General features: G+C 43.6%; 1 protein-coding gene across 1 annotated transcript in view; it reads right to left on the bottom strand.

Moving 5' to 3' along the window:
- ALK (ALK receptor tyrosine kinase) overlaps positions 1 to 17,476 on the bottom strand; it is a 667,016-nt gene that overhangs the window by 439,874 nt on the left and 209,666 nt on the right. Inside the window, exon 3 of the mRNA XM_040993973.1 lies at positions 1,304 to 1,468. Coding sequence (XP_040849907.1) covers positions 1,304 to 1,468 — 165 coding nt within the window. The remainder of the gene's footprint in view (positions 1 to 1,303; positions 1,469 to 17,476) is intronic.

The following is a 17,476-nucleotide window of genomic DNA, read 5'->3' on the forward strand; positions in this document are numbered from 1 at the left end:
CAGAAAAGTTCAGCCCACGAATGTGGAAAGGAAAAGTATCTCGCAGTTCTATTGCTGTGACAGAGTTCAAGGTTTACGTATAATGTAAGCCTGAGAGCATTACTTATTTTTGTACTACTTCCAACCTCTCCCATCAGCTTACCTAGCCCTGTTTCTGGCAGACTCCCTGGCCTGACAAAATTTTCAAGAACTTGTCTGCAAAGCAGGTCGTGGTAACTGTATTGCTATAAGGCAGAAACACTGATGTGGAAGTCTGCCCTTTCTCGGACTCGTTACGACAGGCATGAAGACTTGCACCCCTCAGTCCAAACTGTCTGCTCTTGGACCAGTCACTCCCCTTTGCTGACTTCTAGCTTTCTCACTTGCCCTGCCTCCCCTGCAAAATCTAAATCCTACGAGACATTGTATGTGGAAGTGCTTTGTGAATTTAAATAATCACTGTGAATGTTCCATACACCCAGTACCGTTTCAGTTATTACTTGTTCCCAGAATCAAGAAACAAGTTGTCATATCTGAGCCAGGAGTTTTCTGGGTCAGAGGAATTGGTAACCCTGAGGATTGGCTTGGAGAGACCTGAAGGCTAGGCTGGGTTTAGTGCTTGCACACCTATCTTTAAAAATTGTGAATATTGTACAAATACCCATTATTTATTCTGAGCTTTCCTTTTGCAGGCCCTGATAATTCAGATGAAGATGTTCATAAACATCCGACAACTGGAAACATGCAAAACAAATATGCAGGCTAAATATTCATGAAGGGCTTTGAAACAAACATTTAGTCTGACTCCACAGTATCTTCCAAAGTACAATTGCTAGATTTTGGTGAATAAAAATGCAGGACATCCAATTACATTAGAATTTTGGAGTATAATTAGAGTAGCTTTTAGTATAAGTATATTCCAACTAATGCATGAGACATACTTGTACCAGAAACATCATCTGTTGTTCATCTAAAATTCAAATTCTTGTATTTGATGTGGCAACCCCAATCCTCACAGACAGGCAGGTCAGCACTTTTTCCTATGTCTTACTATGGAATATCTTCATTGAAGATGTTATGAAATCACATTTTGTGGCTTAGCCAGAGTAAAAGGATACACTGACCTACACGTTGGACCTGCATCCTGCCTTTCTTTGCATAGTCCCCAAAGCCACAGGGAGGCACAGATATTGAAAATACGTTTCAAGGCAAACAAAGCAGATCAAGGATAGATACGTGTCATCATCTCACGCAGGAATAGGCACATCCAGCCTGGATCTTGGCCCATCCAGCGTACCCTGCATTAACCCCTCTGTACCCTTACCTCTGGGCATGTCCTTGGCGCGCTCTGCCTCGGGTCCATCCAGAAAGTCCATCTGGGATGCCTCCTCAGAGGGTACACGGCGCCACGACCAGCTCTGGTTCCCGCGGTCATGCAGTGGAGGGAAGTACTCCAGCTCACAGGGGAAATCAAAGCTGCACTCCAGACCTGCAATGACATCCCAGAGTTAGTGGTACAAACTGCCTCGCGGTGGGGTTTCCTTTGAGCATGCAGGCTGGCCTCCAGTTCCTTCACAACCTCCACCCTGTCCCGCAGAAGCCAGGGCTGGGCTCCGAATGAGTGAAGTGCAGGGAAGGAGGGAGATGGAACCTTCCTCTCTGGCATTGTGGGAGTAACTGCACAAAACGTTGGGGTAAAGAAGGAAACTGATGTGTCAGAAGGTGAGAAGCTTGACAGCCTGTGACACAAAGAGGGGCTGAGTGCTGGTGGCTGGAGCCCAAGTGAGAGATCGGGTGGCTCTAAATTCGAATTTTGCTATGCTGTTCACCAGTCAGGTGACAGCTGACTAGGAGCTCCACACTTCCTCCTCTGGGCCCTGGGCAGTGCTAACCGCTCTCTGAGGAATTTGATGTAGGAAGACCTGGCAGAACTTGTTTTCCTATGTAGTTGGTGCTCAGCGGACATCCTAGGCAGGCCCTGCTCTGAGACACAAAGGTCAAAAGAAACTCAGGATTGCCTCCTAGTCCTGCTTCGTCAGCCCTGTGAGTTTTCCCTTTTGCCCCACCCCCTCCAGGTAAGAGGGTCCAGGCTATGGTAATTAATCAGGGTTTATTGTGTCTTGGGGAGGGACTGAGCAGTACACTGCTCACTCAGCAGCTCCTTTTTCTTCTTTTCTCACTGTCTATCACACCATACCCCTTCGCCCCTCCCTTTCTGCCACACCTTGCACATATGAGGCTGTCAAAGCTCATTGGGGCAGTAACAGAGATGGGCTGAAAGGTCCGGCATCTGGCCACTTCTCGCTTATTCCCGTCTTCAGCCATGGGGGTGTGAAAAAGAGACTCTGGTGTGAAGGACAGGGAATATGGGGAATTCAGCTGGGTTCAAGCGTTGGCCAGTTGAGTTCTTATGTGCACATTTCGAATTCCTAAATTGTACAACAGATTACAGACAATCCCAGAAACAGGTTCCAGCTCTGCTGCTGACATGCTGGTGACCTTGAACATGACTTTTATCCACTCCGGGCCTCAAGTTCTTCGCATATAAAATCAAGGCCAGATGTTTTTGAAGTTCCTTGTTGGCTTCACTTGCTTAAGATTCCAAAGTCTGCTCTCAGAAGGGTCACAGTGAAATTGATACATTAGTCTGTATGCCAGTGTTAATGGGTACTCATTCCCAATTAGCACTTGTGCTTTTTAGCAGTTGCTTCTGGGGCCACTACTATCTCAACCTCTAAGACAGCTCTGGAGCTGGGAATTGCAGACTGCAACGGAGAAGTGGCACTGACTCCAGCCCAGGCCGCCAGTCACAGGACGGTCCTTTAATCACAGCCATCAGCAGCTGGCCCTGCCCTGGAGTGGGAGTAAACGAATTCCCTTTGACACAAGCCAAACTATCTGAGTTTTCGAGGAGAAGAGAAAAAAAAAATCCTTCAATCACACTTCTATGAAGTATCTTTGGGCTTCTCAGCTGGTAGAGATTCATGTTCCCCAGCTGCTCTCCAGGAACTGCCTTCCTCTGGTCTTAGGTTAATAGCACTCGCCCTTTTGTCATTCAGACAATTCACCTTTCCAATGGCAAGCTGAATCAATGGTAGATCTCACTTTGTGTTGATAATGATTCTTGTGGCCTACATATTTTGCCAGCCCTGAAGACTTTCTACCTGTCTATGGGGATTAGATTAGTGCCCAGGAACTATGGGCTGCCTTTAAGATTTACTTGCCAGACATCTATTTTTGACAGCAGAACGCAAAAAGAAAACAGGTTAAACATGACTCCTCTGGAGAGAGCTGGAGAGACTACACGTACTGGTGACGTGATCGCATTTGAGGACAGGAAACTCAAGCACCTGCTCCACCCCTACTCCATATTACACTACAGTGCCTTTACCGAAGCGCCAAGTCCTATGATACTCTGTGTCCAGATTATTCTCCTCTAATTGAAGATGTCCTATTTCTATTTCAGGCATAGTGTTGTATGCCATCTCAGTTACTGCCTGGCATATGTGCCCTGGGAGAGTACTGAACAAAGAGACCTCAGAGCATACAGTTCTAGCACTGAGCATCATCGACACTGGAACTTTTGCACTCCAGAGTGGATGGATAATTGTCTGTGTTCAGACCAGACCCTGTGTGGTGATACAGGCCGTGTGAACGCCTGATCACACGGGTGTGTTTTAAGTCTCTCTCCAAAGTGGCTTCCCTTTAACTGTCGAAGCTATCCTCTCTAAATTCAAACAGGAATAAAGTTAACATTACTGCTCATTTTGGGTAATTCTGAATTGGACTTTTCAGTATTCTGATCTAATTTCTTTTCAAACATGAGGAACAAGCTTTTTCTCTTTAGCTCTTCTCTGTACATTATGGGCTCTCAATACTATTGAGGAGTCATTTTCTGTGACATTCCCAACAAAGCATCATTTTCCTTGGATCTTTTCTGCAGTTCTACTCCCAGGGTGCTTCGTCACTGTCTCCTGTTAACCCTCTTCTGTTAACTTAACAGACTCAGAGCCTGTGAAGTCAGCTTTGTAGGGTCTGCTTTACAGATGGGACTCAGAGGGACCAAGGATTGCCAGGCAGTATTTGGCTGTGAGCAATACACTTGCGGCAAATCATGGAAAATAAAATTTATCAGGCTCCTCCCAGATCCCTGTGCAAGATGTGTGTCTTATGTCATTGTATTTGATCTACAGAACCACAGTGAGAAGTGGAGAGTATGTTTTCTCTATAGATGAAGAAACTGAGGCCCAGAATGTTGAAACGTATTTACCCAAAACTCAAAGAGACTGCCATGATTGCAGAGGAAGAATGAGATCCAGGGTTGGCCGATGCTGCAGGTCCAATGTTTTTTAACACTAATCCACAGCCTCAGAATCTTTGCCTGGGATTAACAAATTAAATAACACCTGAGAAATCTACCAAGAATCCTATCTCAGTTATTCTTGGTTTCAAAGTTTGTAAACTTTTCATGTTTGCAAAGCCTTGTCCACTACCATTAGCAGATGAATCTTTTTTTTTTTTTTTTCAGAGAGAGACTCATTTTGCAAATGAGTGACTATGACCTTCAGACAGTTTCAGAGATCTCAATCTTAACTGTCTGCACTCATCTGGGCTCAGGAGAGCCCTTGACAAACAGTAATCAGAAAAAAAGACTCAGAACCAGTGGATCACATAATGAAAAATCACTGCTCCCTCTTTCTTGTCATGTTCATCAAGAAAGAAGGATAATTGAACCTTCTAGAAATGGTTTGCCTCCTGTCGGCATCAGGATTTTCTCACATGTTTCTAGATTTCTGTTGTGCTTCCTGGGCAGGGTAAAGGTCCAGGGAGAGAACTGAGGGTGGGCTAGGCAAGGATGCTATGACCATCATGATGTATCCTTCTCCATAAGGGAGTCATAAGGGCGTTCATTCAACCAAATTCTGTCACAGGATCTGCCTCAGAAATCAGAATTATCAGGCTTGTCACCACTTTAAAATCTGGCAGTATGATATTGTCTAGGGGTTATTTACTGCCAAAAAAAAAAAAATGCCTTTCAAGTCTTTGGTTATCATGATTGAATATTCAATTGTCAGAATTCAGAAAATCTGACATTGGGCCTGCCTGTCCTTACTTGTTGAATGGTAGTCTTTGTGGTCTTAACTGACCCATACTCTTTTCCTATACATCCACACCCATGTGTCTTACTCATTAAGTGACCTTATACCACCGTGACTGTTGCACAGTGATGCAACACGAGCGATGTGGCTCCAGTTGTGGCATAGGTCGGCTTTGAAACATGAGGCACTTGATCTTGCACAGGGGTAAAGATTAACTTCCTAGAACTTCTGAAGGGACTTGAGGTGACAATACATGTGCTTGCGATGGAGAAATTCCCAATGGACATTGCTTCAGAATTGGTAAGCTGTACCTTTCTGAGCAGTCTCCTGCTCTTGTGAGAAATGGTACTTAGTATGAAAGAGGAGAGGAAAGAGGACCATTTCCTTAGCATGTCAGTCAGAGACTGCTAGAACTTGAACTGACGTGTGCGGTCAACCATTTCTCCCAATGGACAGATGAGAAACTTAAGACCCAGGCTAAGGAAAAGACCCACTCAGAGTCCTATCATTGATCACAGTGTGGAGGGCTTTCAAAATCCTTTCCACCTCTCCTGAGAGCACCTGGCCTGAGTTGGACTGAATGTCACAGTCACTGAGCCACCAGGTTTAATTTTTTCAGGCATAGTGGCACATCCAACTGAGCCATGGCAGTCGCATGCACCAATGTATTCCTGCCAAGTCTGACTTACATATTCAGAAAAGAACCACATGAAGCATTGTGCATATGTGGCAATTCTCTTACAGCTGTCTTTTACAATTGTCTGTTTCAGAAGTTATGTTTCATTAAATAGAACCCTAGAAGCCAGCATTCTCTAAGCACTGTGAGGTCTTACGAACTGAACCATACCCAGCTGAAGAAAATGCCCTCAATGGCTACCAATATTTCAATCTGAGTTGGGGGTCTCCTTTTCTCAAGGGATTTTTGAGTACTTCAGAAATGCAGTCCTTAGGAATCACTAAGAACCTTTGAGGGCTACTTTGGCTGTAGAGACTGATGCCAGAGACATGATGGGGTTTACTGAAGGATGTGGATTGGGGGAGGAGCTGCAGAGCTGGTCCTCAGATCTAGCTTCTAATTGTGTGATTTTTATTATTGTTAGAATTGTCAACTAAACTTACAGCTAGCAAATGAGCAACAATGCCTTAAACAAATAGGATAGTTCTCAAAAACAATCCAGACTATGTGTTTCCTGGAATAAGTTGGCAAAAACATTCATGGCTGTTTTTCAAATATCTCCCCATAATTGGATGGCTCTGCTAATCTCTAATAAAGCTTTCTGGGTTCTCTGATCCGAGATGTTCTCTTCTGCCAACAAGCTGTATTTTGATGGTTGTTGGAAGCTCTCTGATGGTGAACAAATCTGTTCGCAGGCCAGAAGCCACACTGGACCAGGAGTGAAGGGGAAATATCCACTAGAGAATTCTTGGAAAGCCTCCCAATGCTGGGCCAATTAGCCTTGTGCTTTTGGGCAATTCATTTAGTCACCTGAGTCTTGGTTTCCTTGTGTATAAATCAGGCAGAAATTACAACACTAATGATGATGATGATGAAGTAAAAAAAAAAAAAAAAACCTGTATGTGCTGTGACCATCAACAAGTAATGAATATGGACATGCTTTCTTAACTTGGAGTTCCTGTACATATAGATGTCCTTGTAGAGTTGGCCCTGAGATGCAGATACATCACTCTGTCTCCCTGGACCTCAACTGTACTACCTGGAACCTAGGGAAGGGCCCTACTTGATCTTGGAGGCCAAGAAAATTATAGTTAGAATAGATGTCCTTCTCTTTTTGGCTTTACATCAACACTTCATGGCAACAGAGGAGGCCATGTAGTAGCATATATCATTTACTGGGTCAGGCTGTGCAAGCCAAAAGCTTAGCTCTGTTATCGGCCAGCTGCATATCTCGGGACAAATTGTTTAACATTCTCATGACTTAATTCTTCATCTGTAAAATAGAGATTAAAGCAGGGACCACCTCATGGAATGGTAAGCAATTATAAATGCAATAGTGTACACTGAGCACCCTGTGCAGTGACTTACACATTGCCTGGTCTTACTGAATGATGGTCATCTTCAATCTTCATTTGTCCCAGGGAAGAACAATGGCAAAGGAGACGTGATTCTAGCACTGACAGTAGAAAACTTTGCCTGTTACAATGCAGGTTGAATCCAGAGGAATAGAAACCAAGGCATGACCAGGAAATGTATATTCCTTCCTGAGATTTCCCTTCCAAGGACACTGACCAAACTTCCTTTTGGATGGCTAACTAGACTGGGCCCTGTGATGTAATCCAAGCAAGTCATGTAACCTTCCTAGACCTGTTTCCTCATCTCAAAAACGAAGTGGTAGAATGAAATGATTCTTGGTTCTTTCCCACTTTTGTCATGCAGCGACTAATTGCCTCATGTTGGCATGAGGCCAAAATCAAGCTCTTTAATGCGGTCCCAGGCAGCTGATCAGCAGCAACCCCCAAGACCTGACTTTCAGCCCTAGCTGATGATTTAGTGACTGTTATGGCCCCTTCCAGGAATATCTCAGAAAGGAACACTTGAGCCCACCTTTGATATTATTCCACCAGCTGCTACCAACATCTGGTCACTACCTATCAAATGGGGCCCTTGTCTGTCCCTACCTACAACCACTATTTATTTGTCATGGAGTTCCTGAACTTGAAATCATTTTCTTCTGTCCCACCAGCCTGTGCCCTGGAACACATCTGTGAACCAATCACCCAGTTCAAGAGATCTGTTCAGCTCACTTATAATCAAGCTGAGCCAAGAAGGGCTGAGTCTCCCCCAATCAATCAATCAACCAATTACATAAACACAACCTCAGAAGTGGTGTGTGTGCACACAAGGGTAGGAGTCAGCCACAAACATTTAATTTTCATTTTTTATTATCTGTGGTTATTACAATAGTACAGGTAGTAAAAAGATTCTGCTCTTAATTATAGAACAACAAATTAAAAGTAACTACAATTGCAAACATTCTGAAGTTGGTAGTTTCTTCATTGGGCAAACTGAGACACAGGAGAATGAAGAGATTGGCCAAGATGGCACGGCCTTGGATCTGGAGCACCAAGAATAGGCAGATACCATGAGGCCATGGGGTAGAGAGCAAGGAACATTTTTTCTGTCTGAAAAGACCAGGGACTCCCAGAAGAGGCAATATGCAGACTCTGTCTTAAAGATAGGGCAAAGATTTAGCAGGGCTGTTTGCTGAGAACAGAAGGGGGAATAAGATTATTCCAGGCAGATGGGGAACCAATATCAATCTAGTATAATTATATGAGTTTTGAAGCTGTAAAGCCTGGGAGAGTATCATGGTTAAAGGCATTTAATAATAATAATAATAATGAATTTAAAGAAAAATACTTTGTAATTCCAAAGAGTAAAATAGGGATTAAAAGAGTTTTAAGGAAAAACCTTCTAATAGGGTGATTCAATAAAAACCCATGCCATGGGCGCTTCATGGGAAGTGATCTCATTTCTTTGAAAAGCATGACTGAAGTGCAGGAGCAAATGCACACATTGTCTCATAACCTCACAAGAATCACATCAATTAGCATTTAAGAATATTCCTATTTTAAATATGACAGAAACAAAGAAAGTGGGTACTGACTAAAGGTAATGAAAGTCACAAGAATCAAAATTAAAACTTAATTATAGCTCCATATTCCCAAGTTAAGTATGTTTCCCATGCTCTGGGCCCTGCCGTCAGTCACAGGCTAGAAGTACGACTGTTCAAATGTTGCAAGGATGATTTCAACTAGCAAAGCAGAGCTTAACTAAAGCCAGCCATTCCAGCCGGCCCAGTGGTGACTGCCAACATCTTGGTTTGAAAATTCTCTTGTGGGGCCTGGTGGCGTGGCCTAGTGGCTAAGGTCCTCGCCTTGAATGAGCCGGGATCCCATATGGTCGCTGGTTCTAATCCCGGCAGCTCCACTTCCTCTCTGTCTCTCCTCCTCTCTGTATATCTGACTTTGTAATAAAAATAAAATAAATCTTAAAAAAAAAGAAAAGAAAAAGAAAATTCTCTCGACAAATAAGAGGGAACTAGACAATCTGGCCTTGGGCTCATTCACACCAGGCAGATGTACACAGTCTTTGGGAAAGCACAAATTTTCTGGGATGGTGGAAGCCCAGAGTGTTTAAATGATGAGATAAGTAAAGCAATCTAATGTGACTAATGTGAACAAATATTTGGTGAGCTCAGATATTGACAGCACTATGACCCATCACCTGCGCCTCTAGGTCTTGGGGTCTGCCAAGCAGAGGGTTTGATCTGCGTCACTATTAGTCCCGGGGAGAACACTGACCTCTGAGGTCTCAGCGTACTCACCTGTGAGCTGGGGCTCTCTGACCTGGCACCCGTGTGTCCTAGTAGTCCATAATTCCTAAGCATTCGTCCCAGGCCCAATTATTTTTGTCATATACTCCAATGGACTGATTAAAGTTCTGTGAATCCATAGTCTCTACTGACAGTTTCAAACATGGGAGGTTGTTCTTGACAAAACATTTCATTTTCACAGGATTTCCTCCCAATTTTCTCACTCTTGATCAGTCATGTTCCTGCATATGTTTTGGACACATGTCTTTTTACGCTGGTTAGAAGTGCTCTGTATATAGTAGTTCAGATGTCCCAAAGCTGTCAAAACAAAAATTCCTCAGTTCACTCATGTCTGCTGAATATGCTTTTCTAGGTTGAGAAGAGACAAAAATAAGCCTGCCTAAAGCACTTAAAATCATAGCTTTGAATTTGAAACCAAAGTAAGTCCAGGCCAGGAATCATCCTCCTGTTAGATACACTTCTTTCCTAAACCCAATCAATATGGTTTCAGCTATGAGGGGGCTGGTAGGAACGTCCCTACTCTTTCCTGAAGTAGAATTTCAGTCACCAGAAAGCTCTAGGCTGGAGACTGAGGAACCTGAGTTTTCTTCTTGCTCCTCCCCAGGACTGGATACATTTGTTGAGAATGTGACTTAGTGCAAAACCTTGGGGTAAGACATGCAGAACGGAACAACATGTAAATCCCCTGGTCCCTAAGTGTTTGCCACACAGGAAGGATGATGAGCCAAGACCACAAATAACTAAGACAGAAGGAACATCAGAGATGTGAAATTTTGTAAAGTGACATTGCTAAACTTGCCCCATTCGAGAATACAGCGATAAAGTGAGCTCCATAATGTCCCAGGCCATTCTGCTTGAGGAGTTATAACCTGAACACCTGCACTGAGCATGAGTGCTTGCTGTACAGTATCCAGAAAAAGACATTCTATGGAGTCTGCTAAAATAGAGCAACCGTTCCTGATGGTACCAAGAGGTCATCAGCCCCAGAGAGAGATGAAGGGTTTTGTCAATAGAAACCTCAAACACACAACTAGATCCAAAGAGGTCTCTTATTAATAGGATTTTAACCAGGCACTTTAGACACATAGTAGAGTAAGTTGGTCTGTTGGGGAATTCATAGACATTGTGTGTTGCCAGGGCTCATAGGTAGCAGGTCCAATAGTCCCATCTTACAGATGAGAAAACTCATGTCTCAGAGAACTGACTACAGTGTCGAGGGGCATCATACACGTACACAAGCATGCCTGTATTTACAGTGCATCCTAGATGGCTATCTTGGAGCTATTCTCTCATAAAAGTGAAAGAGGCTAGCTAGAGTCTCTCTGAGGGGTCAGGATAAAGAGCTTGTCAAGTGACAGACACTCTTTAAGTGAATGTGTGACTGCTGTACTGGTGGCCCCATGCATGGCTGATGGATGCACACATAGAAAGATAAAAGTGACCTTCAGTATTTTCTCTATTTCTTGGTTGGGTAAATTAAATTCATACACGATTGCTTTATCAGGTGATTTGAATTATACCTAGATTGTAAAGGAAATACAGTTAAAATGAGGAAAATGATTTGGCTGAAAAGAAACATCGAGGAAGACCCACGCTTTGTGAGGGTGGGCATTGCTTAACGGGCATCTTAGAGAATGTAGATGCTCAGGAAATAACCATTCTCTGTAGGAGTTCACATTTTTCTCATATTTTAGGAAAGGTTTATACCACTCCAGTTTTATATTTTTTAAAAATCCATCTAAATTTTTTTTCCTAACACAGATTCCAAGGATGGGGTGGGTATTTTGGTGTAGTCGGTTAAGCCATGGTTAGATATTCACCTTCCATCACCTATCAGAGTACTGGTTTGAGTCCCAGCTACCCCGTTTCCAACCCAGCTTCCTGCTGACATTCTGAGGAGGTATGATGGCCCCTACCACTCATGTGGGAACTCTGCACAGAGTTTTAGAATCCAGTTCATCCTGGCACAGCCTTGAACATTGCAACCATTTGGGGCGTGAGCACACAGATGGAACATGGATAGGCGTCTTCTCTGTCACCTAGCCTTTCAAGTAGATGAAAATAGACACTCTAGAAATTCCAAGGAGAGATAATGGGGTAGCCTGAATTCCAAGGAAAAGGTCTGTCGTACAGAAAGGCACTTAGCTGAACTTTACCAGATTGAGCAAGTAGGGTTTAGGAAATCAGAATCAAGAATAACAAAACTGATCTAAGTGGGGGAAAATGGAATGAAAATAAAAATGGGAGAAGAGAGGAAGAAGGTAAAATGTAAGGGGTATTTACTGTGGTGAGGAAAAGCTTTCTCAAACTCTGGTTCCACTTGAACTCTAGGCAGCTTCAACATCACTGATTCCTTCACATAAAAATTCTTTATTCCTTTGCAGTTTATGTGGCTATACTACCTTCTAGCTCTCACTGTCTCTCTCCCTTCCCTCTCTCTCTCTCTCTCTCTCTCTCTCTCTCCCCCCCCGTCTCTCTCTCGCTCCTCTTTTCTCTGTTTACCTCTTAAATGCAACATCCTGAATTCCCTCTGAGTCTTCATCTCCCAGCCTCTAGTTTTAGCCTCAATCTCAATGCTAACGACTCAACTCCGTGCCTCTCCTCACCAAGGTCTGACCGTCCTCAACTAGATGTCTTGAACGTTTCACAAACATAATTTCTTAAATTGTAGATATTTATACCTTTTATCTTCTCGATAGATATTCTAGTCACATTTTTTTCTTTTTTCCAAATGTTGCTCCTCTTCTGTATTTTAGTTAGCAGCATCTCCATTCGCTGAATAATTCAAGCTGGACCCCTCCTGAATAACAGCTAATGTCACACTTGCCCTATATGTACAATTTCTCCCAAATTCTCCTGCTGTCTTTTCTTTTTCAATGTAACTATTTCTCCAGCCTCATCCCTCATCTACCTTGGTGAGATCTCTAGAGGTGGCCCTTCCTCCTCTGTATTCCTTTGTATTCCAGGGCACTTGAGATGTGCCTCTCTTACTGCCCAGTGTCACAGGGCAGGCATGTATACCTTACACCTGACAGCTCTTGCAAGAAAGGGAATGCATCCAGTTTGTCTTTATTCCCTGACTTGTCTACAGTACACTAAGCACACAGTTGGTGTTTAATGAATGCTTATTGCTATTCTACACTCTCGTTGGAGAAACAGTACGGTGGAGCATGATTCAGCCAGGTGGGGATGTCACAGGAATGACCCAAAAGGAGGACTTGAACTGACTGGAGCCAAAAATGAGGGGTTCTTCTGCCCAGTGGCAAGACTGGAAACCAAGTTAGCAAGAGAGAACCCCTGGACAGGAGACCCACCACCCACAGGCGATCCCTTCTGCTGTTGTCTGTCTCTTCCAGTTTGTGTTTCTCAACATCTTTAGCCCTTCATTTTCTCTTTCTTTGCCTTTTGCAGTGTTTTCCCACTTTTGTCTGTAAACAATTCCTTCAAGTGGATTTCTTTTTGCTTTTCTCCTCTAAATCTATGTCAGTTGATTAACCATGATCTTATTCTTATGCCACCTTTTGCATATCTGCCTTTCCCTTACCACCTTGACAATCTGCTGAGTGACCTTATATCTCTCTGCTTCAAAGGTATATGAGCAACAGGAGCAATTTCAAACACATCTCTCCTCAAAACACTTAAGTCAGCTGCTCTTTGCTGAAGTTCTGACGACTTAGCTCCTACGCTCCAAGTGGGTCTGTAGCACTCCAAGGAGGCAGATGGTTCCTGATGCTGAGCCTTGCACGATGGCAGCCACTGCTGCCCTTCTGGGACCCGGCATTTTTTGACGAATGCATTCAGAGGTCTCTTGCTTATCATATTGTAAATCAGGAAAAAATATACAGATGCATGAGCGAGGAAACAGCCTCACTGTCCAGCTCACTGGGGCAGAGATGGGAAACACACACACAGTTGCACAACACACCCATACACACAGACACACACATACACCCATACTCACACACATATTCACACACACAAAGGACTGGGGTGGTCAGGGGCAGAATTAGTCAGGACGTTTTCAGTCCCGACAATGTTCCATGAGGGAGTTGGAAGCTGCTTTTCACTGACGCCAGGTTCCTGAGGGCTGGAATGGCTGATCACGGCCAGCCCCATTAAATATGTAATTTCAGAAATGTGATCAAACTGACTTCCTGCCAGAGCTATGCAGCAAATCCCAGAGGGAGCTGGAAGGCCCTTTTGTTTACCAGTTTTGATTCTGTGTTAGGATGAATTTTTTTGTGTGTGCAATGTATTTAATTTATCCAGTCTTTTCAATCAAAAAAATTGATACATTAACAGTATGGGTGAGGAGTTAGGCACAACTGTGGCAGGGAAAGTAATTAAGAAACCTTATTTTTCTTTCCACAAGCACCAACCCCTTAATTAGACAGGTCCTCATAGACTGGAAATGGACAAAGTTTTAACAGAACTTTTATTCAAAGTACAACAATGGTCTTGTTGTGCTTGGACGTTGGGACGCTGGAAGAAATATTTTCTTTTCTGGGAGAAAATGTTCTGCACGTTGTGGGGGGTGGTAGGATCTGAAGGTCTGTATCCCTTTCTTAGTGCTGCCATAACAAAATACCACAAACTGGGTGGCTTAGAGCAAGAGAAATGAATTTTTCCACAGACATAGAGGCATCAAACTCAACGTGCTGGCACGGCCCTGCTCCTCCAGACTTCTGAATGTGAATCCAACCCTTGCTATGTTTTGAATTCTAATGTTGCCAGCAATCTTTGCTGTTCTTCAGCTTGTAGACACTTTGTTCTGACTCCACGGTCACACGGTTCACCGTATCTCAGCTTGCTTTCTTTTAAAAATTATTATTTATTTGAAAGAGTTACATAGAGAGAGGGAAAAACAGAAAGAGATCTTCCACCCTCTAGTACACTCCCAATGTGGTCACAGTAGACAGTGTCAAACCAGGTCAATTCAGGGACCAGGAACTCCATCCAGGTTTCCCATGTGGGTGGCAGGAACCCACGCACTTGGGCCATCTTCCATTGCATTTTGTAGACCATTAACAGGGAGACAGGACACAACTGGTGTCTATATGAGATGCCAAACTTAAAAATGGCAGCTTTAGCCATGACAGCACAACATTGGCCAATATTTTCCCTTTTAATAACAATCAGTCATGTCGGGTTAGGGACCACACTACTTTTTGTTTGATTACTTCTACAAAGATTGTATTTCCAAATAAGGTTATATTCACAGGAATAGAGGTTGGGGTTAGGGCTTTAACATTTATCTTTTGGGACGATACAAAGATAGGGCCTATATTCGAAAGAAGGAAAGAAGGGATGGCAACAAAGACAAAACTACCTAGAGTAGCAAGGTATCTATACCCACGTTTAAGAGGTAGATCACCTGCTGTGGGAGAGTCACAGCTTAGAGACTTCAACTTGTGGGGTTTTTTTTAAGATTTATTTTATTTTTTATTGGAAAGTCAGATATACAGAGAGGAGGAGGAAAGAGAGAGGAAGATCTTCTGTCTGATGATTCACTCCCCAAGTAGCCACAATGGCCAGAATTGAGCCAATCCAAAGCCATGGCCAGGAGCCTCTTCCTGGTCTCTCATGCAGGTGCAGTGTCCCAAGGCTTTGGGTTGTCCTTGACTGCTTTCCCAGGCCACAAGCAAAGAACTGGATGGGAAGCAGGGCTGCTAAGTCTAGAACTGGTGTCCATATGGGATCCTGGCACATACAAGGTGAGGACTTTAGCCACTAAGCTACCGCACTGGGCCCTCAACTCATGGTCTTATACACTAGACTGATCATTCAGTCAAAACACAAGCTCAGGCCCGGCGACGTGGCCTAGCAGCTAAAGTCCTCACCTTGAAGTGAAAGTGTTCTAAGAAGTGAAAGTGAAGTGAAAGCATTCACCAGTGAGGAGTTCCTCAAATTGGAGTCAGAAAGTCCTAGTTCATTCTTTTCTAACTGCTCACCTGCTCTACAACTTGAGAGCACATTAATAAATTCCTTTGGCTTTTAATTTAAATTTCTACAAAAATGAAATATAAAATAATTTCCACCTACTACAATTTTTAATGCAGCCTAAATGAAAAAAAAAAATGCATGTGAAAGGAGTTTTTGAAAGTAAAAAAAAAAAATTAAATTCCCTTTCTCCTGCTCATATTGGCCAGGGCTTTTGGTCATTCTGTTGAAAATGTTGGTCTGGTACTCCCTATGCCAGGAGTGAGACGGTATGCATGCCAAGTGGGACGATACCACAATATCTCTGGTTCTAAAATTCAAGGTGATTATCACTCTCTTACAGAACCCCCAGGGACCTCCACCTCTCAGCCTGGCATGCTCCCCAATGGACAGAATGTCATTTCAGCCATTACAGCCCAATCCTTCAGTCAGGCCTGTAATTCTTCAGACGTCAAAGCTGATGACAAAAGGAAAACCAAACACAAATACTTCTTTAGATGTTCTTCCCCCTTGCAAAGCCTTTGGGGGAGGCATGTACTACTGCTGGTTGTTGATGGAATTCGCTTATTCTCATCACTGAAGACAGGCAAGAAAGAGCTGGAACTGGACACTAAATGCCACAAGAGGGACTATATTTTATATAACATTAGAGGCCCCAACATAAATTAGAAGAAATATGGGGACCCTTCAAAAAGGTAGGTCAAACTTTTTCCTCAAGCAGATAATTACAGGCTGGGGGTGAGTAAATCTTATTAGCTTCTCTCCACTCCGTCTCTTCTCATAAAACACTGCTACAAAGAAAGCCACATTCAATTCAAGACCAGACAGCCTGTGTGAGAGAGCACTGGTCCCGCTCACCCCCCGCTGTCCATCATGACGTCTGCTTTCACTGTCCTCCAGCCACCTGCCCCAACCAGAATGCAGGTGAAGCCAGCTGGCCATGCACGAAGCCCCACAGTGGCCCCGCTGAGACTTGGTGACTCCTCCCTGCTGGGAAAACTATCCCTTCAGGCAGTGATTTTTCCAGTGAAATTTCTCTGCCCAAGTTTGAGGTCTTAAAATTAATGAAGTTGTTAACATTTCTTAAAATGTCTTTCTTGGCAGATGAAAGGTATAGATTTATCACCCATGGGCCTGCCAGTCTCTCTGGTTCATGGACATGAAGGCTGAGTCCCCACAAGCATTCCTAAGTCGTGGCCTTACCTCTGTCGTCATTTGCTCTGCATTGGGTTGCAGTGTGAGTCCTTAACATGGAGGTTGGTTCCCAGGGCACACTCTTCATGGAAATGGACCAGCTGCCTACAGCAGTGTTTCTCTAAGCTCTGAGAGGCAGAATCACATCTTGTACTTTCATTTACTTCTGCATTTGGCACTGGGCCAGGCATACAGGCAGGGGGCGGGGCAGGGGCAGGAAGGTTCTTCATAGGTCTCAATTGAATTAACTGTGGCAGGGAGGTAAACAGGATTACCATGACTCTCAGCCGGGGGCCATCAACAGGGAGTCAGTGCTGGTTCTCATAAACCAGTAGCAGTGGTGCTGTTGTTGGTGCTGGCTTCTAGCATTCAGGCAACAACTAGTCAATGTGTGTGTCCTCACCACTACCAACAAGGGAAACCATGAGGAGTCTAGGCTACATGGAAAATCTGAAAAGGATCTTGAGAAATATCCAGTCTATTCCTTTGTTTCAGGACATATCACTCCACTCTCATTTTACAGATGTGGAAAGCACAGCTCAGAAAAGGCACATGGGTTTATAGGGCTAAGCCTTGGGTAGGTAGAAGTTTAACAAGCTCCAACCGTTTTCCCTTGTCAATATGCAACCTCCTTTAAGGCACTCTACAAGGAACAAATAGTTATTCTGTTGGGCACATAACAGTTAGACCTACTTTTGGGGACTTACTGCAGTTTATAAAAGTTGTTCTCTTGTGGAGATACTGACTTTAAGAGCAAACTCAAAATTGTTATCTGACTACCAGTGTATTACAAATTTGATTACAAAACATTAAAAACACAAAGGACCAGAGTTCAGTCATTTACAGATACTTGCCCTTATGATAAGATGGCACTCAGTACCAGGCTTACATAAATTCAGACGTATGGCT

Source organism: Ochotona curzoniae, unplaced genomic scaffold (genome assembly GCF_017591425.1).
Source record: "Ochotona curzoniae isolate NIBS_2020 unplaced genomic scaffold, NIBS_Ocur_1.0 contig_883, whole genome shotgun sequence".
NCBI lineage: Eukaryota > Metazoa > Chordata > Mammalia > Lagomorpha > Ochotonidae > Ochotona > Ochotona curzoniae.